Below are 23,685 nucleotides of genomic sequence, written 5' to 3'. Positions count from 1 at the left end.
TTTTTTAAATTCTCATTATCCTAAGCACATATAAAATGAAGTCAAGGAAAATGAGCTTCACTTAATAAAAAATAGACGTTTAATGATCAAATATCTACATACAGCAGACAGAATGTAAAGAGCTTTTTATTTTCTTTGAACAGCTTGTTAAATAAGAGACATTAATACATGGAGCTGGGGGAAACATGGTTGTTAAACCTGGTCTCTCTCCCCTTAAATAAAAACAATTATAACTCAATGGTAGCGCAGATGTTTCGCATGTCTAAAATCTTAATCCCTGACATCTCCAGTAAAATGGTATCTCATAGGAGTATTGCAAATTATTTATTTCTACTTGATATCTTGAAGAGCTGAATGCTAGTAAGAACTGACAGCGCTAGGATAAATGTATGGATAATTTGGCTCTATAAAATATAAGGACAATGATACCAAGCATTGCATTAATTTCCCAAAGGGGCATTTGTATGATACAATAAAGAACTCAATGTTAATTAACATGAAATTACATGTTGCATCTTAAATCCTATCTTGAACTCTTCTATCCCTAGATGCGTAGAGCGAATATGGAGTGGTCACCAGTTCTGACTACCAAACTGGAATTGGAAACCAAAAAGTAACTGTTATGATGATAAAATGTTTCATTATTGTTAGACATGGTGGCTGCAAGTAGTCATTCAGAACATTTCATCATGGAGGAACAGTTGACAATGATTAAGGCCTCAGGATCTGGCATACTGCATAAACATTTTCACTCTTTCAGTAAGCATGAGAACATCAATTTTTTAACATAGTTTGCCAGTTACGCTCAATTCTTGTTATCCGTGGGGGTTACGTTCTTAAAAACCTTCATGGAAATGGAAACAGCGGTTACTGAAGCATTGTTCCTAGTGAGACCACATGATCTATTATCAAAACAACATGGAGACTTAATACAACAAACACTGCAAGAACAAGGACAGTTTCCCTTAGTGTAGCTTGTGTCAGCACTGTACGGTAAGGCTCTCAGACTTTTTTCTCTATTGTGCATAGCTACGTATAGCCGCATTGAGACCACAATTGAAGAAAAATGAGTTACACTTTTATAGAGGTGAATAAGTGATGCACAGATAACGAAGACTGAATGTAGTAACAATGAGTTTTCCTTCCTGATTACTGATATTGTTGTTCATAGGTTTTAAAACCCATCATCTAGATTTATTCTTTCTCAGTTTATTTAATGTGCTATATTAAATAAATGAAATCCCACCTTCTTTATAAATGCTAAGTTGTCTTGTGTTCAAATCAATGAGAAAAAAAGGTTATCCTGGCTACAAGAGGAATGAGTCATACCCTAAGAGGACAGATGTTTGGCCAATAATATTCACTCTGCTCTTTTTTTGTTTTTTAACCCTGGGAGAGGTAAAGCTAGTCAGAAAATGGATTTGTTTTTTTCAATTAGAAGTGGCAATTTCATTGCACACTGAGGTCATTCATTGGAGCAACATGCTTTGGTTGATGTACAATTTACATTTAGAAACTACAAATTCTAACAACAGACTCTAAAACTACATGAAATCCTGGTTATAATAATTATTCTGATATTGTTTTATTCAAAAACTCCTACTCTTTGTAATCCCAATTTCCTAACTTTCACTTTTATTTACTCTTCTGACAGTCCAAATTAAACTGTATTTATCATAGAACATGAGGAAAGAACAAAATAATCACAATTTGAAGAAAGCAAAATAAAAATTATAAAGAGCAGATGCAGAAGTTAGGGTTTTTTTTAACAACCTTTTTTTGTTCTCCCAGACTATTTCAGATTTGTAATTTAGAATTTTGAAAACATTCCGTTTTTTAAAAGTTTGCTGTTTTCTTTTTAATACTCCAAATCAGAACTGTTCTTGCAATTCTTTGTTTAGTTGTTTAGAATAATTTAACTGTTTCGTTGTTACTGTTATTATATATATCACTGAGTACTTTATTATAGAAACAATAATAAAAAATATTTTAAATATGATTTTTAAATTATGTAAGCATTCAATTTGTAATCTTAAATACATTCATGACACAGAATTCTATCAAAAGTCAATTAGGATAATGAAAACATTTCTCCCCTTGGTCACATGCAATTTAAGCTTTTCCTGTAACTCTTAGATTTATTCTACAATGCTGCCATCTTCATTGTTGTTCAATGAGCTATGTTTCCCACACATGTACTGATGTAATGTGGAATAAATTCTAGAAACAATGAACAAGTATTTTAAATATTCACATATAGCTCAGCACTGAAAAAACAATGCTGCAGAAGCTATGGCAAATATTTTGTACAATATGAAAGATAAAAACTTAAAGCAGATTTCCATTTACTTATCTAGCATTTATAATCTGATGGATTTGTTCAATGGGAGACAGGAAAAAAACCCCTAAAATGCTGATTATTGGTTTCAAACTGAGATTCTTTATTTGGTTTTTGTTCTATTAGGAACATACCACTATATTTCCAAAATGTATTCATGCAGTCTTGAGAGCTAGAAACTTTACAGTAAATCTCCAATCTCACAGAACTCTGAAGAATCTAAACAAATGCTTCCTGGTGTGGGAAGAAATAGTCTATATTTTCAAATAATGCCTGAATAATTATGTATTTTTAATAGTATCAGACACAAAACAAAATGAAAAATGAAAAAAAAATCCAACACTATTTCTGTTACTTGTTTTGAAGTATGCTGTAACAGTTCTGCAATTAGATTTAGCGATGTATGGATTAAAATTAAAGCAAAACTCTTTTTATGAGAGAACCACTACACATGCTCACAAATCTCATCTCAGAACCATCTATGTCAATTACCCCATTAAATAATCAATCTGTGGTTATCTCCAACAATCCTGAGTCCTCAAATATACTGCTACACAACCTAATCAAACAGCTTTTTAAATCTTGAAAATATATTTAAAAACTTACAAAAAACTTGGAAAAGATTTTAAAATATTATGAAACTACTTTTCTTACCTGGAGATAGCTTGACACCTATCAAATGAACTTCCTCCTCAGCTTAGCTCCTTATGTATCAAAACAGTAGAAGAACACTTCTAGGTCGGCCATCTTGAGAACAGGCTTTATTTGTCTTTACACAAGCAAAATATATTCCATTTTTGTTGAACCTGCCTACTGCATGACCTTTCATTTAACTATCCACATTTTTGGAAAAACAAGTGCCAAGATTTTTATTTACACAACAAATGCTCCTAGAGGAAACACATTCGCTCTCATAAAGTACATAGTCTGAAAATGTCAGCTGCACTAGAAAGTCTTTAGAATGAGATTATTGGCAATGCTTGCTACAGTGCTAGCAATTGCCTGCACAGAAATGTGTGCAATGTGATGTTTCCCTTATACCATGCCATAGCAGAAAAAATGCATATTCTAACACAAGAGGAAGCAGCACATAAAGTCAGATAAAAGTTAACAATTTAGTCCTTGCACACAAATTTAAAATTTTGTTCTTCCTTGCATTATTTTAATAACTAGATACTTTTTTCATATGATATCTATTTTAAATAATTGCTAATTACTTTTTTTTCTCCCATCACAGAAAACAATTATTTGGATATTCCAGATGGGGTAGAGTCCACAATAGAATCTTTACTGCCTGCTGATAGTAGCAGAAATGTACATAATACAAGCATCTATTTCCTAAAGCAACTGCAGTAGGATTACTGCAGTACTAGAAAATTTTCACTATGCTTTATGTTCAAGGGTGAATAGTTCTAAACTGAACTAAAAGTTCAATGATAAGTTGCCTCAATCAAAATAAAAATTATCAATATTTTCAGTATATACTAAAAAGATTAAGTATGGTAATTGACTGTTTATGCGTTTTACTACTTATCTTTAAAAAGACACCTCTTTCATACATGACTGAAATAATTAACTGTTCAATCTGGTTTGTTTAAAAGTTATTTTGAACTTGTACATACCTCATAAAATGAATCAGTCCTGTATTTCTTCTTCATTCTTTCTTTTACTAAATTATTGTAATTTTTAAATTTATACATTGGAACTTTTAAGATCTGGTATGTCATGTTTGCACTGGATTATAAATAAAAGTCATGGCTATTTCAGTTGTATGACTTAAAACAAGGACAATTCTCATGCAACTGGTTATCTTCCAAAAAATGCTACTGTAATAAAGGCAGAATGCTATTATTTTGAAATATTTTAAATCTCAATTTCAATATTTCTCTACTGAATTGCATTCAAGTTTTTTAGGATGGTCTGTTAACCTAGTTCCTCAGATAACTTTGCCCAAAACAGTATTGAAGTTCCTGGCTGACCACAACCCTGGGCTTCTTCCAGTCCTGTCCTAAAGTTTTATATTCCAGAAGAGCACTGTGAAGTACTGTAATACCACTAAACCCTGCTACAAGATTCTACTGCAATTCCTACTACTAGCAGGAGTCAATTTTCTAACTGTATCTGAATCTCAATTTGAAGTTATTATCTTTGGCATCTTATTACCTTACCCCTGCTGCCCCAAGATCCAACTACTGTATGCATGACAATATGACCAATGAGAAAAAACATATTCATTTAAACATTTGTACAGTCTATCAGTTAAAACACAGAGTAAGATGCTTATATATATTTCTCCCACCCTGGAAATATGTATATTAACATACATTGTAAAGTTGAGAAGATTCTTTTGTCAGAATACCAAAAAGTGTGGTGCTACTGTAAATCCAACTCCAAGAAAAAAATTGTTAGAAAAAGAAGTATTTATATTTAGTTATAATCTCAATTTGCTGGACTTCACATAAATAAAAACACAAACCATGGAAGGCTACTAGAACATTATCTCACCAAAAGAAGTTAAAGATTAATATCAAGTATTTTCTTTTAAAAAACAGTACTTTCTTCATTTGAAATGCATTTGTCATCTACAGAAAGTAGAAACTTTCCCTAAAGTGGTTACCTGCATAAAAACATGTACTGAAGTAAATAATTTCAGCAAATTATGATTTTTATGACTGAAGAATCATCATATACTTTGGTTATCTGAGGCTAAATTGTAATCCATTATTGATTCACTAAGGAGTAAACCCCACTGAAATCCATTGGACTTGCTTTTATATAGACATGCATAGGATTGAAAAAAGCAATTTATGAAAATATCTCAATACTGTCATTAACACAGTAATTAAAACAAATATTTCAAAAAATAATCACAAGGTAGTTCAGTTCAGTCAAATGCAATTTGAAGAAAAAGACTTTTGGAAAGGCTTTAAGACAAATAAGGAAGAAGCCTTGCTTTTAACTTCAAAAAAATGGTTCTATAATTTTTGAACCTGTAAATATCTAGTCTCTGGTTAATTTAATACAAATAAATGGTGATGATCTAACCTCAACTATCAGGTGGACTCTGGAAGAGAATTTGAGAGTCTTGGGTTATGAAAGACTTTAAAGAAAGGGTGTGGAATCTGAGAATGAAGATGTTGCTGAGTTATAATTTGTAGTACTCTTAGCATCAGCCATAATGTCTACAGCTACAGCTCAGCAGCTACTGGTGACTCATTAATTCTTCTTTGACAATACAGCAACATTTCTATATACACATTATTTTAAAAGTCAGTGGTGACTTATGATAGCTGTATAATGAGGGATGATGATGAAAAATGTCCACTCTTATTCAAAACCTCAGAGCAGGATTAGAGAACTTTCTGCCCTCTAGATATAGTGGATTTTGGCACCCATAGAAGCTTTTGAGGCTATAGCCAAACAGATCTCACAGTACCATTTATTCACCCTCTGCCCTGGATACCATTGTTACTGATGATAAATCATAAGTCTCAAGAATAACCTACTGCTTATTTTAGGGAGTTCAAATATTCTAATCAATTGTTTAAATATATTGCAATAATAAAACTTGGTCTTGTTGTTTAAAGGACTGGTTTGTTTTATTTAAAAAGATTATTTATACCTATGTTTCTATTGCCACAAATACAATACGCTCAACATTCAGACATAAACTAGTATACATCACAAAAACAGTAAAACCAAGATGTAGCTCTACAACAGGTAAAACAAATTAAGGTCTGTGACACTTAAAGTTCAACAAACTTACAGCCTTATTAGCTTAGAAAATCTAAACCTATTTTTGCTATAATAGAGTGACACCCCCATTCTTTTGGAAATAGTTTCAATTCAAAGGCTCAAATCATTAATGCCATTCAATCCAACATGCCAAATCCCCTCTTAAATGAGGTTTTTATATAGCATTGAAAGTCTATGGGAGAGTGAGCTAGACAAGATCGCTTCTGGTAGAGAGTTCCACTGCTTAGATATGATCCCAGAGAAGGCCTTCTTCTATAACCAAATAACTATGACTTCACAGCCCTTGGTAATTTTATCCAGAAGTCTGTGCCTTCAGTGAGAAGGTGCTTTTCTTAAGAACTATAAAGGGAACAATTCTTCCTTCTAATAAAATCTTAGAAAGAAAATAATGTGCTAACCTAAAGTAAAATAATAAATGACACTGTTTAGTTCCCCTCACATGTCCTACAATACTAGTTACTGATATCCACAGCCATCAATTTTTGAGAGTTATTTTAGCATACAGTCATGTTAGGAACTCATGACTCAACTGAGTGTATTATCTCACACTAGTACAGATATTCGTAACATGTCCAGCTTGATGAAGTCATGGGATTTATATATGGTTTCCATGAAACATTTTCATCTTGCAGAGGGAAAGATTTCAGTCTCTGTTATATTCATGTAAGGAACATGACCCAGAATTCTTTGGGCAAGTCACAGGTTTCCTAGAAGCCATGTAGTTAGCACTATCTTTGGCTATGTAAAATGCATTAAACAAATTACTTTAGAATGCAAGGTTACAAATTCAATTCAATCAAGCAGTGAAGAGTGACACCAAATAATAATTTATTTTGCTACTAAGATTGCAACATTTTTCTTTGAGGTAAATACTTATGGAATAGGACTCATTTCATCTGATTTTGTTCTAATAATAATTACTGGGGAAAGTACTAATGATTAACCTGTACTAAAAATGGCTTTGGCTGCTTCATTATATATTTTCTTGAAAAAAGATCCATCCCTTCATTGGCAAGGGAAACAAAATCTTAGCTTGGGTAGATCAGGCTGTTTCATATGTAAAAATAAGAGCAGCTTGAATAGGAAACAAAATTCAGAAACTGAATGTTGGAGTGGCAAACTTTCTACATATGATAACCAGCAGGTCCATATGTTAAACTGGCAGCCTAAATTTTCATAAATTGCACAATAAATGCAATAATACTGCATCTGTAGCATTTGACCTTAAAAATGACACTGATTTTCACTCTTTTATCCTGAAAAGCATTTCTTAGTCAGTGTTTACAGAAAGTTATGTATTTATTCACTGCAGATTTTTTTAACCATCAGATATTCAAAAAGGTACTTTAAAAAGGCACACATTATTTTAAAAATCAAACTTCTAAAAACAACTGTCATTTACCATAGTATTACAAGAGTAATCCAACAATAATTTGTTCTAAATTCAGATTACTTCAGAAGGAATATTTTAAAGCAGCAGATATACCAGAATGAAAAATCAAGGTGAGCTTTCCAAAGCAATCTAGCTTCCAGATGAAACCTTCTCACAAACTCTATGCAGATTACAAATTATCTAATGGAAAATTAGTCTATAAACAGTGAAAGAAAAAGCAGTTTATCAAAGTTGATTCTATCTTATTAAAAGATTGTAGAAGCAAAAGTAGAAGCTCAGATTGTTGAATAGGTCAATCTTGCAATGTCAGTGAGGTCAGTGTGCTGAATTTTGGGGGTGGGGAAGGAAGAGAAATAATATAAACACCAGAATTAATGTACAACTTTAAAACAATTTTAAGTGGAAAGTACCTGATGGTCAAGAGATGCATCTTTTTTATACTGACAAATCAAAAAGCAAGGATATTTAGAATTATTTCAGTGCCTGTATTTTTAATACTGAAGTTTCTAATTATTACCTCAGATTTTATAGAATGTGAACATTAATAAAATCTTTTATAAAAAATGGTAAAATCACATAGTGAAGATACTGAGCTAACAATGGTAATATCACAAGCCTAGACAGGATTGTACCTAATCTTCCACTTCTACAGGCACAATCTGTCTGAAGCTATGCATTGTTGAATTACACTATTTCCAACAGGGGAATTAAATACATGCTGAAATCTCTCACAGAAATCAAAGTTAATATAGTAGGCTTTTGGTAGAACCTTAGAACTATTACAAAAGAAATATTTTTATCCTACAAAATAACTGATGAAAAATAACATTTTAACAATTTTTAAAGTAAGTCTAATTCTATATTCTTCTAAGATCTTGAGAAAACATAACTAAGTAAATGCTAGAGTATTTATGCCAATTAAACACTCAAAACACCAGAGAAAAAGAAAGCATTATACAACATGGAAATGTACAAAGCAAAATAATTCTACCTTGCTTCCTGATTATTATTTACTTCCATTGGATTGCAGTAATTATGGAAAGTTCTAGATTTAAGCATCAGCACAAAGGAATAGACTTTTTTTGATATTTTGGGTAATAAAAGTAAAATATAGCTAATATTTTAAAAATGTTCAACTTAAAATTGCAAACATTTAGAATATTTCATAAAGGAATATAAGTGGAATACAAGTAAAATTTATTAAATATATGAGGGAAGTGTTTTTCCCTTTTTATAAATTTGTGATTTTTCAAAACCACTTTGAAATTCATCATTAAAAAGACTGTTAGTAAAGTATGCAAAACAACTAAACTGTATTTTGTAATATATCTTGTTTTACCAGTAATATTTTACTGTTTAGTTCTATAACTATCACATTTGCCAGACTATTTATCCTTTTAAAAGCTATGCAATGATAAACAAATGCCTAACTCACATCGAAATCTTACTCAAAGAACAAAAATGAAATATATTCATTATATATTTTATAATAATGCACATTTTGCTCCTGGAAAATTTGCTAACATATAACTTATATGCTCTCAACTTCCTCAAGTTAGCTTTTTAATTAGACATTTAAGAATGAATAAATAGAAATAGCCATTAATTTTAACAGGATGGTGGAGGGATGGTATTCCTTTGATATGACAAGGAATGTGGACATATTGCCTCTTCTCATGGAACTGCTTTTTGAAAATAAAGAGACATCCCTACTGCACTAACACCACTGAGATTCTGATAAGTGTAACCAAGACCACATCCTATAAAAGGCGATAGGCAAGTTTTGCCCCAAGTGAGTGTGCAGTGGTCTGCTTTCCTCCCACAAAAATAGCAGCATTTGCTTATATATATATATTTTTTAAATGATACCATTAGTATTCAGATGAGCTGTCACACAGACTACTCCTCAATTATACTATAATAGAACTGAATAAAAGGAACTATATTTTGGATAAACCTGACAGATAAAATATAACATTTCCCCTTCTTGGTGCAGCATATTTCCTCATTAAGAAATAATGGCTCTTGATGGCCTATAAAGAAAATATGATTTATTTTATGGATAACAATTCTGGTATATCTTTTGATTGAGACATATTTATATGAGGAGATGTGACTACCAATCTTTTAACTAATCTATTTCTATATCTAGTATTCTGGAGCAATATCAAACATATCCTCCTAAAAACTCATTAAAAATTATAACAACCTAGTACTTTTTGCTTCAGTGGGTGGCAGCACTTGGCCGAGCTTATCTGGACTCAGAGACTAAGAAGGGGCAGGCCTGTTTAGTACATGGATGAAAGACTATAATGAAATATCAGGCCTATATGCTAGATTGGGGAGTTGAAAAACTTCCATGAAGAAGGCCATGGCAAGTGTCCATGAAGACACCAAGAATCAAACTCAAAAGAGATTCCATCTTAATATCTCCTTTCTGAATTTGCGCTATAACTTACCTTTCTTATTTATGTCTTAGGGCAGTCCTTATACAAATCTACGATATCATTAATAAATGGTGTACAACAAAATAAGCATGTAGGCCATAATTTTTTGTTAAGTGAACCTGTATCTCAAATGAACCTGCACCAAGAATAAAAAAAAACTTATTCTAATACTATTCACAATGTAGCAAATTCAAAAACTTAAGGGGTAATTTTTAACAACATAATATATAAATGCATCATTGCTGATTAAATGCTACTCATAAATATACTGTTCTATCATGTTCCAGATATTGAAGAATTCAAAAATGATTATGTTTGTAAATATACAATTCTTACATCTTTTTAAGCCTTTGTGTATATGATTACAAATCAGGCTTAAAATATTTAAAACTGAATACAAAGACTAGAAAAAATATATCTTTGTTTTTTTGTTCAAATCAGCAAAATTTTGTTTGATCTGAACCTCAAAACAATGATTACATATATTTATGGTAATTTTACATTAATGTGACCTTTTGACCCCCAGCTCTCAACAGAATGACTTTTGCAAACCTGCTGGAATAGCTTAAGTGCCTAAAATTCTTCACCAAAAGCTGAAAACTAAAACAAAAAACTTCTGTGTCAATAGTTTTATTTCACAGTCTCATATTTGTTAATACATATATCCTGAACTAATTCATGAAAAACAAAAACTTAATTTTTCTTACCTCTGAATCTGTAACATGTGACTGCATCAGATTTGCTCATTAGCATAGAGTCATGCTAAACTGCTCCAGAGACAATTTCATCAGCCATTTTGAGACTGCACTGTTTCAGCTGCACTGAAAGTGTGATTAAAATGGCTGCAGTGTGTATTCAGTTTCAGCCAGTAAGAACGTAGCAATGTGTGAAACACTTGTCACAAAGCACCTCCCTCCTTATGGAGTACACACTATTAGTGCTATTAGTGCATGTGCTGCAGAGATATGGCACAAGTGCTAGACAGAAAAAACTCACAAGCACAAAGACTGTCTCTGTGAACCAATCGGTAGCTCAGGATATAATATCTAATCCTGAACTGAATCCAAGCAGCTGCAAGTCCATGTCACATATTATTGACTACAGGAATGAAGCCAAATATTACTGGCAGGCAAGGAATGTTACGCAGGAGGAGCCTGATTTCAATTCCTCTTTTTTCTTACAGCATTATAAATTCTGCTTAAATCATTTACACTACACAATGTTACAAGAAGTATTTTTATAAGATGCTGCAAAGGGAAGTAAGTATTAGGGTTTTTTTTTTTTTTAAATCAACTACATATTTTTCCAACATAGTGTTTTAACTGAGAGGTCCACAATAAGTTTCAGTCCACATCAAACAATTTGCAAAAATAGTAAATTGCTATAACATACCCAGGCCTGCATATTTGCCAAATATTTATAGTAATATCTGATCTTACAGCTGGAAGGACGGAAGAAAGGAGGAGGCAGAATACACATAGACCAGAACCAACTAAACTGACAGCAAACTAAACTATCACATAGGTTTATCTTAATGCAAGTATGTTAATGATCTTATTTTTTCTTAATACGTAAAGGCGGGATAAAAATCTAATAATAAAATAAAGTATATATTCCAGAAATATTAAATTCTATACCTGAATTATAGACATTTTGAAGGCTTGTTTCTCATCCTAAGGAGTTGCTTAAGCAAGTTTCATTGGCCAGAAATAATTATGTTACCAAATTTATTTTCAGTATTTGCAATGCATACTTTACTGCCCTTGGCTGAGAATAAAGTGCTAGAAATTAAAATAATCAACCCAAAATTATTTTCAGTGATATTGAAAATTAAAGCAAACACCATGCAGTACTACTTAAATGTCCAAGATGCCTGATTTTCATTATCTAAATCAAGGTAGAGAACCTGTGGGTTTTTAAGATGTTGATATAATGCCAGTCCCTGCATCTCTTACCATGAGACATGATGGTTGGGGTTGCTTGTAGTAGTACATGAGCAACACAGGCTTCCTATCCCCAATGTATGTAATCCTAATCTTTACTCTCATTCTTCAGAGACTGAGGGAAAATACTAACACCGAAAGTGCTATATAAATAGATTACAATGTATATGGAAAAATCAACCTGGTATCCCATGGGTACTAATACGGCCACAGACATTTGGCTTGGTGTCAGCAGATTCCATGTCCCATCTAACCTTTTTTACAGTCTCTTTAAGTGAGAAGCTCTCTAACAACTCTTGTAAAGAAAAATGTCTCTGGACCCCACACTCTTTTTGGAAGTGTTCCTTCTTTCAAAAGGACAAAGTAAATTGAATTGGTTACATGGAGAGCTACAGAAGCTGACACAGCATAATCTCATCAATAAACTTGCTGGCAAGCTGATATTGGTGATTGATCCTGACCACACAGCACCTATTTTTTGAATAACATTACTATTATTAGTATTAGTTTTTATTTGATATGAGCTTATACCTAAGTGTAGTACAACAGACAATAAAAATCATAACACAGTAAATAAACAAGTATCTTTCCGTGTATATTTCAATCAATTTTACCACATTATCTAACCCCAGCACTACCATGTCAGGCGCTACAATCAATAATAGTTCTTATAGCTTTGTTATGATCCTGCAAAAAGAAGTGTTTTAGGGGCCTTTTAAAATCGCAGGAGAGAAGTCTCTATGTGTAATTTGACCAGTAGTTGATTCCAAAGAGCTAGATGGGAGAAGGCTCTAAAGCATGAAGTGGCCATTTTGACACATGGCAAAACTAAGCAATGTTAATTGCACAGTCAAGCTGCGCACAGGAATATGAGTTGTAATCAGATTGTTCAAATTACTAAATTTTCCTGTAAGCAAAGCCTGGAAAGTCAACACCAACAGTTTGAAGTGGCACAAGACCAAATCACTGTAGAAATGTTACCTGGAAGAAAAAAAAGTATATTGGGAAAGGTCCAGGATCATATGGACTGTGCTAGTTTGGACCAAAGGATGGAGAAGAGAGTCAGGAATGTCAGACAACAAACTATTACAATTGTCCAAGAGACACCACTGAAGAGGACCTGCTTGGCTGCCTCAACAGTAAGAAATGGTCAAATGTTATGGTCAAAAGAGAAAAGCTGCAGATTCTTGTAGTTTTATCAATGAAAGGCCTCAGGGGAAAAAAACACTCATTAATAAGAACTCCAAATTTTACATTGCCAGTGATGACAGTGGCTGATAGTCCTGAAGAGTAAAAACACCAAGAGGAGGAAAGGAAGAATGAAAATCAGGATGAAAATCAGTACAGTAAGCTCAATCTTGTCCAAATTAGTTTAAAGAAGAAGGAACATATCCACCTGGAAATCGCAGGAAGACAGTTGGAAAGAGAAGACCATCTGCTTTACCAAAGACCAGACCAGAGAAATACAGCTGGATCTCATTGGTGTAAATGACAGGTGAACTAAAAAAAAAAAAAAAATCAGAAAAATCAGAGACAGATTATACAAATTGAAGAAGTGTGGACCTAAAACTGAACTATGAGGAACATGCACAGATAAAGGGAAAAGTTGACAGCAAAGACCTTTCCACATAATCAAAAAAATACAATGGGCAATACAGGACTAACAGAAGATGATCTCAAACAAGATAGTAGAATTCAATGAGTTCAAACAAAATAGTAGAATTCAATGATAAAGAGTCCTGCGACAAGTTCAACAGCACCAATTTGATTGATGGCTTGCCTTAGTCATCAGCAAATCACAATCTAAGCCAGTGCAGATTAAGTAGAATGACCTGCTGGAAACCTGGCTGAAATGGCTCAGGGAGGCATATTTACTGACGTACAAGAAAGAAATTGAGAGAGAACTATTTACTCAGTAACTACCAACAAAGCATCCAGTGAAGATAGTGTTATTTTTTTTTAAAGAGTACGAAGACAGGCATATTTCAGGGAGTTGGGCAAAATGTCTATTGTAAGCACACAGTTGACCAGCCTACTTAGGAGCAACAGAAAAGAGAAAAGAAGAGATACACAAAGAAAAGGAAAAAGAGCATGAAGTACAGGGAGCTTCTAAAACTATTCTGGCTGCTGCTGCTGCTTCTGCTTCAAAAACTGGAGGAAAAAAAAGAGAACCTAGAAGTGACACATGAACCCTGCACAGAGGTGGATCCCTAGAGCATTTTGATTTTAGATTAAACTACCTCCTAAGGTGTAAGCAAAGAAACTTGAATAGCACCACAGGCAGAAATGAAGATAAAAGAGACTGGAATGTATTAAAAAGTTTTCTAAGGGGCTTGACTGGAAATTAGGATTTCAACAGCATCAGTGCCTGACTTGTTCTAGCAATGCAAAGTAATCAGTAAGAGCTTTATGAAAGGAATGTCAATTATCACCATAAATGTCCTTTCTATATTTCCAATTGACTTTATATATATGAACATTCCATAAAGCTGGAGAGAATTTTGGATGGAGACTCTTTTTTAAGGCTGACTTTTCAAAGGGTGGAGCCAAAACATCAAGCATTTCTTGGGTAGCAAAATGTAAAGACTGATGTCAGCACCTCATGAGATTCTGATTCAGATGAAGTCAACTGAGAAGAAGAGCCAGGGTAATAACAGAGAAAGAGCGAACAAAAATAGAAGGGACTAATCTGATCAGAAATGTTTGATAAACTGGAGGTAAAAAAGACACACTTTGACAAAAAAAATTACAATAAATTGGTCAGACAGAGTTTCTTTGAATAAATCATGGAATGGGGGCTGGAAATCCTAAACTGAAATTAAGTCATGGATGCTATAATGTGAATGAGTAAAAGAAATTTCTAACAATTTCAGGTGAAAAGAAGTTAATAGTGAATAAACAACTTTACTGAAGTTAAAATAAGTATCAGAAATACCCAGTCAAAAATAATGGAGCATCTAGCAAGAGCCATAAGGAGTTGCTGAAGACAGAAATGTACAGGCCCAGTTAAATAATAAACCAGACCACCACCCCATCCAGGAGTCTGGAAACTTGTACTAGTTGGAATTTGTCTTGGGAAAGGGTAACAACAGACACTGTATTATAGAGGCTTAACCAAGTTTTAGTGATAGCAGCAACTAAAATAGATTGACTAGATAATCAGATAAAAACTGAGCCTTCCTAATAATTGAGTAGGTATTCCACAACAATAAAAATAACTTTGTCAACAAAAATCTAATAAAATATAACAAATACACAAAAATCCAACACTATATGAACACAGATTTAAGAAAATCACCAATATAATTAAGACCATTAATTTTAAAGAATAAGGCACACCCAACTGATCAAGAGGTTTGAGATGAGATGGCATGGTATAATATGATGATGTAATATCTAGATCCAACTAAAACAGTAACAGTTTATAATTGATACCATAAACAGGAATGTGGCTACAATAAATTAAAATAACCAAACCAATAGGTACCCTCCCCTTGATTATCATATTATGAGAATACCAACATTATCTTGTAATTCTAAATGAGCTCACTGTTCTCCCAAAAGACAAAATATGCAGCTTCAGTCTGACTAATTTTATTTAAAAGATAGTTAAGCATATATAAATGCAGAATCTCCAGCAATAAAATAGGATAGAATGTTGAAACTAAGAATTTACTGAAATAATTAGTATTACCACTGGAATTATCAACAGCCACTCAAAATTGAAGCCAATTTTTAATTGGAGAATTATCATCTTTCAAATTTACAGAATTGAGCAGATGGAAGCCAGATTTTCCATGTCTTATCTGCATTTCAATGCAAGGCAGGAAGAGAAGGAACAATATTTAACAATTATTATCATTGTCTATTCTATAGAAATGCTCTGCTCAGCAGAAATCCAGCACCAAAAACCTGCCCAGCAGCCGGCAGCTATTTAGCAAAGAATCAGTGAATGGTAGGGTTATATTTGCTTTCCCACTCAATTTTCATTATTTCAGTAAATGCAAGAGTAGGACCATTTAGATTTACCTTTGCTAATATATTATTCTAAACATTCTCTCCCCTCTCAATAGATGCAAATACGCTGTAGCAGAATATATCTATTTTAAATTATATTGCAGGAGGAGGGTAGCTATCAAGTTTGACTTTCAAGCTTATTTTGACTACAATTCTCAAAAGCCTGTTTTTCCCCAAAAAACATTAGCTTTCAGTGGGTCATAAGATTTTCCTTAATAAACTGGAAAAGCATTCAAAACATGGAGACAAAAAATCTTCTACACAAATTTGTTTATGAGCAGAAGATGGTGAATATGTAATTCAAATAACTTTTTGAAGGGGAGGGCAGAGAACTTTAATACCTGGATATCCTCCATGTTGTGAGAATATTCTGCTGTTACTTGCACAACACAGAAATCTAAACTCAGCAGTGAACAGCAGATATATCCATAAAATACAATTTTAAAACACAGTATAAAGAATCTAATTTAAGAGACTTAGAGGGAAGGAGATCCTCCAATCAACTAGCTACCAGTCACTTTTACCAAATGCTGGGTGTAGTTCAAAAAATGATAAAGAATACAAAATGAAACAATATTTAAAGATATATTAACTGATTATGAACTTGAATTACTTTCTACTACGTTCTGCACCCAATGGTACTATTTCCAAAACAGCTAAGCAGTTATCATATCAGTCTACTGATTTTTTCATCAAAACTTCGTCCAGCTTTATTTATTTATTAATCGAATTTGTATTCCGCCTTACTCCCAACAACTCTGGGCGGCATCAGTATTTAAATATGAAATTAGTCAGTCTGTTTAGACCTTTAAACATACATTTACTTAATTCATTTCAATCATGGTGGCTCTAGCACTCTTTCAATGGAAAACAACAACTTGCTAATGGTTAATCATGTACATGAATATGTTCAAGGAAAAGGTCTGAATGCACACGGAGCAACCTTGCTGAAGCTAAGAAGTTTCAGCTCTGATCAATGTAGAAGACTCTCTGTGAAACCTTTCAGCTATCAATATCTGTCAATTTAAATGTTAGAGAAAAAAACAATATAACAGTAATGAACAGACTATATTTCTGGATGTTGTATATTTAATGGTTTGCCTGAATTACAGACTTTTACTAATATTCAAGAATAATTTATGAAGTTTTCACATAATCAAAAACAACACATTCACATGTTTGTAAAACATTTTCATATTAAATATATTCAACAACTTAGTTTCCAATATGACCAAAACAAAAATGTTTGTGGAAATTTTTTAAAATCAGAGTTCGTTATGGTCTTTTCTTTGCTATTAAAAATATCCTGCATTTCTCTTGCATTATGTTCTTGAAAGAACCAAGTACTGAATAATTTAAACTTTAAAAAATCAGCATGTAAAATTATGTTTTTATCTTCTCTCACTGAGAAATAGGCCTACTTCACAAATTCTCAAATACAATTGCATCAACTTTCAAAACAAAAGTTCTAGACTTAAGATCAATGAACTCTTGGATCTTGAAGCTAAATGGATCTGTTTTATGATATAGGAAGTAATTCAGTGATAATACTAAATATTTCTAAATATTTTTGTCTGGAGTCAATAGATTGCTGACTGGAAAAGGACCGATATTAAACTCATTTGCAGGGTAGTATAATATTATGAAACCGCTCACAATTCAGCAAGATTATTTGTAGAAACATCTATACTGTTTTCAAGCACAATTCTAAAGGTTAGTGCTTTTACTTATATATCACTTAGGATACTGATACCTGAAAACAAAACAATCAAAGCCCACTCCTCATGCAAAGTGCCTGTGCAATGGTTGTCTTAAGAAACTTTACTCTAAAACGCATGTTAATATTGCTAATTTTATTAAATAATAATCAGGCCAGAAAAGTGTTCCTTGTTACTATGTTGCTTATTTTTCAATAATGAAGCTTCCTTCTAAATCTTGCATAGGAAGGCATAATGGCCATGTACAAGCTATAACAATTAAGAAAAATTAAATGCCCAAATTTTCATAAAGAAGCTGGAACTGCAGAGGAAAATTCTTAATAGATGAAAATTTTTCAGTGGATATATTTTTCTTAGTCAAATCATTTGTGATATATATGATAATTTATGAATACCCACAGAAACAGTTTCTCTTGTTCTTGTATATTGTAATCTATATATACTTCCTAAATTTAAATAATATAAATTTTAAAAAAGCTGATCATTTCAATTTTAAACTTTTATTTTTTCTTGTTTAAAAAATATCAAGAGATGTTATGTAATTAAGTCATGCAAAGAGTGGCAGTATACTTATTATGTTATAATGTATAATGTCTGAATAAAAATTACATTTTGATATAGCTTTGAAGTTTAAACAATGATGGGATTCCAAGTTCCTTAAAGGGGATCACCTCTGTCATTATTTTTTTTCAACAGAAACTGAAAATACTCTTATTCGCTTAATCACACAATTTACATTTAGCATTATCATAGCCGATCTTAATGTATGAAATGCTTTAAAGTTGCTGCTCAGATATTGGATTTGGCAGAATAGCTTATGGCGATTGGAAGGGAAAAATAAATATTAATAGTTCTGTCACATTAATATGCTGAATTATTACTTAAACATGGACTTAATTTTAGTGTTTTGTTATGTCATATTTCATGGATATAATGGGTATAATGGTATACAGTACCCACTTACCAAATGAACAATATTTTCCCCTGAACTGATGGAAATCATTAGCCAAGTACCATGAAACAAGTTCCTTCAATTGTTAAGCCATCTTTATATAAAAACACACTGAGGTTTGTATCACTTGTAAGTGGTCAGTTAAGAGCAGCTGAAAATGAAAACAAGCATAGCTGTCAGCAAGTTAGGAAACAGCTGCAAATATAAAGCATCACACAGTATTATATAGTTTAATAAAATACAAATACTTATGTTTATGTGTACCTTTTAATTCATACTACTTCTACTACACTGCTGCCATATTTGCAGTTTGGTGCATGTAGGGGGTAATATAGAATAGAAAATTTATAAAGAACAAAACCTCTCCAAATTTACAAAATATATCATCCTTGATGTTGTAAAATTATGTGCTAAACTATAAATTAGAATATTTAAATTGACAATCTGCAATACTGTTTAAGAAATGTATGAAGAACAATTCATGGAAAATATACTTTAAATCAACACTTTCTCTTAGCAGTTTAAATTAATATATCACATCAAACTATGACACTCTACTGGAGTTTACTGTTTTTCAGCAAAATGGTTTCTTCATAACTCCTAAATCTGTTATGGAGGATTAAGATTCAGAGCAACTTTGGGGCATGTGAAAGAGATATAGGAAATAATGGGAAGTTTCACTCATGAAAGAAAATGTTAATGTTGCATGCTTAATGTTGCATGTAGCCCAATGACTTAAAATTCCCTGGGTTAAAATAACCTTACCATAATGAAGTGTTGCAATGTATATAATACATCTGTTCAAGGTTCTAACCTTCCACGTTCTCTTCATAAATTCTCTTTTCTATTCTTTTGCTTTTCCATTCCCCTCTTTTAGCCAGCAGTCATAAGCACTGAGAATAAAACATCCTCAGGAGCTGTTTAGAATTCTCCTCTTTACCCACCTAGGGCCTCTTATTTTTTTCTGCACATCTGCAAACATTGGGATTACCCCTGCAAATCTCATGGAACACCTTTATTGTGTCTGGATGGTGCCTCTTTTTGGTTGACAGACTGAGTCTCAGAAAATAGTACTGATATTAACTTACAAAGGTAAAAATCAATTTATTATCCATTTCTATTATCTTTATTATTTATTATTAATAATCACTAATTTATCTCATTGTACTATTTATCATAGGCTGTTTGGGATCTTCAGTACTTTGTATATTTTGATTCATAACAGAATTTTTGTCTTTTCTTATCTAACACATGGTTTACATGTTTTATGAAGGTTTATTAGATACTCTCCTTTTTAACTACAAGAGTACCAATAATAGTTTGAACACTGATAGTGTAATTTTAAACAAAGCTATAATAATCATTGCTTTGAAGGTACTGATGAAAGAAGTTAAATCTCCAAATATTTCTAGTCAACGCAGTAACTCAGAAGTGGCTTCTGCTTTGTCTCACCTTCTCCAAGAGATGGGCAATTTGTTATATATGGAATGTTATGAGCACACTTACAAAACAGCTTCCATGGGATAGCTGTGGTAACACCTATTTACCAGAAGGGAAACTGAACATATTGTTTCTAGCCACTTCCTTAGCCTCAACTTTGCTGTCAGACTGGTTACCCCACTCAACTGAGTAGCTTTGGAGAAAAAAATTTATGGTAACCCAGAATATTGTAAGCCAATTTAAAATATGTTATTGAGAATGTGTCTCTCATCTTTTCCAACAACAACAAAAAAATCAAAACAGTTGGAAGAAAGAAAAAGGGTAGAACTAGATTAATTCAGCAAAAAACAGGAAATACCAGACTTCCCCTTTACACCTGAAAACTGAACACCTGGTGCCTAAAAAAGTGGGCATGAGGAAGCACTTATAATTTAATAAGCAAAAGGTTTTCCTCACTCTTAAAGGTATCACTTTTTCCTCCCCATTAGACAAAGGAAGCAAAAGTAATTTAAAATATTTTTTCCAGCATGTTTGGCATGGAAGAAAAATATTAGCATTTGCAATTCTTTTTTCTCAAATTACAGCTTCAGAGACTAAATTAACTGAAAAACTGAGTGAAACCTGGAGGGTTTTTTCCTAACAATAATTAAATTAAATCTATTTAGCCATTCTTCCACCACCAATAATGCTAACCTACCTCACAGAGTTGTTGTGCATATTAAATCTTGGCATCATTCAAATGATATTTGAGATCTCTTGACAGAACGGAAGAATACAAATTTAAAAAATAAAACTTCCTCCATAAAACAAGTCAGAAGAGAAAGAATATCTTTCTCTCTCAAAGACTAAGAACAAATAATAAATAATAAATGCCTGTTATAAACAATGAACCATTTATAAAACTTGTAATTACAGATAAAACTGAAATAAAACTAAATTGATAGAGACCCAGAGCATGATTTCCCCCACACATATAGTATACTGCCCCCACACACATCCAAGTAGGGCACTGGTATGTCATTTCCCCTTTGTGCTTCTTGCACACAGACACCAAGACATAATACCATTAGGAGAGATCAAAGTGCATTCCCACATCATTCGATCTTTCCATTGCTATGTATAAAAATGAAAGAGTGCTGTATATACATGACATACAGATTTTCCATTACATAACAAACTGGTCCACAGCCCTTGTGTATAAAATAAGGAGATGTAGAACCCCCTTAACTTACATACTCGCACAGAAGATTCTGCCCATAGTTTGAGGTTTCATAAAATATACCAGTTTAAAACTCACCAATGCTTTATTTTCCACAAAAGAAACTTGAAACTAGCAACATTATCTACCATGTTCCAGATTGGATAGTACATTTACTGTTAAACTCACAGAACTTTGGTTTTTAAAACATAAATGCAAGAAAAATATGTAGAATAAAACAGATACCAATAATGCAAAAGAAAAGGGAACATTCTTATTTATCTTAGATAAAAGCTACAGGCCATGTAGTAATGTAGCAATTTTAAGAGTCAAATACCACTTTCAAATACTGTTAATTTTTATATAATTGTCATATTTACAAACATGACAACACTGCCATAACAATAATAATATACAGCACTTTCCCAGAATTAAAAAAATACATAAACCTGCACAATAAGTTCTAGGAAATGCTTGTTATTTGTGGCATTTTAAGTTGCAAAATTATACTAACTTGTACAGGTCAGTATTTAATACACAAATGAATGAGTATTAAAGTATTATATCCTACCCAAGTTTTTACTTCATACTCTAGCAGTATTGCCAAGTAGTACTGCATTTCCTTTAAAATTATGTTTTTGTCAATGATTTCAAATATTTTTAGCAGCAAGATCAGAGTAAAGATATAAATCCATAGTGAACATCATTTCAAGCTAAATACTATTTTTCTAATGACTACTTGTTTATAGATCAAAATGAACATTTCTGTCTTACAGACATAAGTGAATGTTCAGTGTGTGCATTCGTGTATACACACACACAAATAAGGCAGAAACATTAAAATATATCAAAACTATATAGACTGGAAAAATAGACAAGATGATCACTCTTCTTGCAAGTTCAATTCTTGATCTATCACAATCCCTAACAGGAAAATATCTCCTTTACCAGAATGGAAAGGCTTTAATAATTGTTGCCCAATCACCCAGAGGGCAAAATGAGAGTAAACTGTTGTCCTTATATAATACTACAAAGTCAACCTAGACATGAATAGGGAGATTAACAAGGTATGGCCTATTCTTTAAGAACACTGTCAGTACTTTCACTTTGCATGTTCAGCTGCTTCTGAGGGCTACAAAGTAGTTATGACATTTTTAAACTGAACGTGAAAAACTAATCAATATCCAAGTATTCACATGTTTAATGAATAAAAAAATAATCAAAACTGTGTTTAAAAGACAAATAACATTATCCCACCGTACTTACCTTAGCTTAACTCAAATAAATAAAAACATCAGGAAACAGCACCAGCGCAGTCAACATAATTTCAGAGAACCAGATTTCAGCAGCAAAGATGTAAATTAAAATAATGCAGCCACTAACCGATTGCTTCAGAGGCTAGGTTAGCCGTCCTCGATTACTCAAAAATCGGGAAAATGGCCGCCTCCCCTAAACAAAACCTCGTCGTCGAACAGGAGAAACGAGGGTTTCAGGCGCGCTTATGCAATGCGCATGCTCAGGCACAAGTACTTCCTGTGATGCTAGAGGAAACTGTCGCCCACCCAGACCAGCGGTGGGAGGGGGTAAGGAGCGAGTAGAAACTACCGCCAGGAGCAGCAGTGAAGGCTCCGGAAATCTTTCACCGCGTCAATGATTTGGACAAGGCAAGTCGGAGGAATTCGAGAAAAAGGAGAAAGCCTTTCCCCATAAAAGATGCCTGAGGAGAATTGTTTTAGGTGGTTTTGTGCTAAACTAGCTGCGGCTGGCTGCCACCGTTTCCAACACAAAACCTGATCTGTATCCAGAACCCGCTCCCTCCCTCTCCTTTGAGGTTGCAGCAGTACCTGCGGGTAGAAGTCTCTTCGCTGCCAGTGCTTCAGAGCGCTGCTACAAGTGCTCCCGTCCGCTTCCACTGCCGCCGCTGATTCAAAAAAAAAAACAGCCTACAGCATGTGCTGGGCCGTTATGCAAATGAGCTGTGATTTCTCCTCCCACTCTCTTTTGGCCACACCTCCTTCGAAAAAGCTGAAGGGGGCGGACGTGCGAACTGCATTTTTTCGCCGGCCAATCCGCAGATCGGGCATTTCGACGGTTATGCAAATATTCCACAATTACTTAGCATATTTTGCTGGAAACTCCTCCCCTCCTTGCAGTACGGAAATTATTGGTTTGAGCGGATGATAGCTGATAAGGGAGTTAAGGTGGAACGGGAGATTTTGATTGTTAGGTCAGAGATTGACGCCAGTGGCAGCAGGAGAAAGTGCTGCTACCGCATAAAGCTGACAGAGGTAGTCTAAACTGTCTCCGCTGGAGTTACTTCGCTGTAGCTGTGTCTCTTTGAAATCAACATGTTCCTGAAGGGAAGCTTCGTGTTTATACTGTTTCAGAGGAGTCACTAGTCCTCAGTGTCAGTTTAATTTCCCTGTTACCATGGCAAAAATAGTGAATAATGCTGATATTTTTTGGAAGTAACTATTCTAAAA

General features: G+C 33.2%; 1 protein-coding gene across 2 annotated transcripts in view; it reads right to left on the bottom strand.

Annotated features, from left to right (window-relative positions):
- The window catches only part of ATF7IP (activating transcription factor 7 interacting protein), a 103,753-nt gene extending 80,470 nt beyond the window's left edge, over positions 1-23,283 (bottom strand). The window contains exon 1 of one of the 2 annotated variants that reach the window (XM_007427708.3): positions 23,047-23,283. Coding sequence is in view for 1 of the 2 variants with exons in the window: in XM_007427707.3 (XP_007427769.1) it covers positions 10,642-10,658 (17 nt within the window). In the remaining variant the exon portion in view is untranslated. Of the gene's footprint in view, positions 1-10,641; positions 10,860-23,046 lie in introns of those variants that run through there. The other variant, XM_007427707.3, reaches the window with a different exon arrangement.
- Between the last annotated feature and the right edge of the window lie 402 nt (positions 23,284-23,685).

Source organism: Python bivittatus, unplaced genomic scaffold (genome assembly GCF_059951505.1).
Source record: "Python bivittatus isolate LINGU-HERP-01145 unplaced genomic scaffold, Pbiv_v1 ctg000330_np1212, whole genome shotgun sequence".
In the NCBI taxonomy this organism is placed as follows: Eukaryota; Metazoa; Chordata; class Lepidosauria; order Squamata; family Pythonidae; genus Python; species Python bivittatus.
This window is presented reverse-complemented; position numbering and strand designations above follow the sequence as displayed.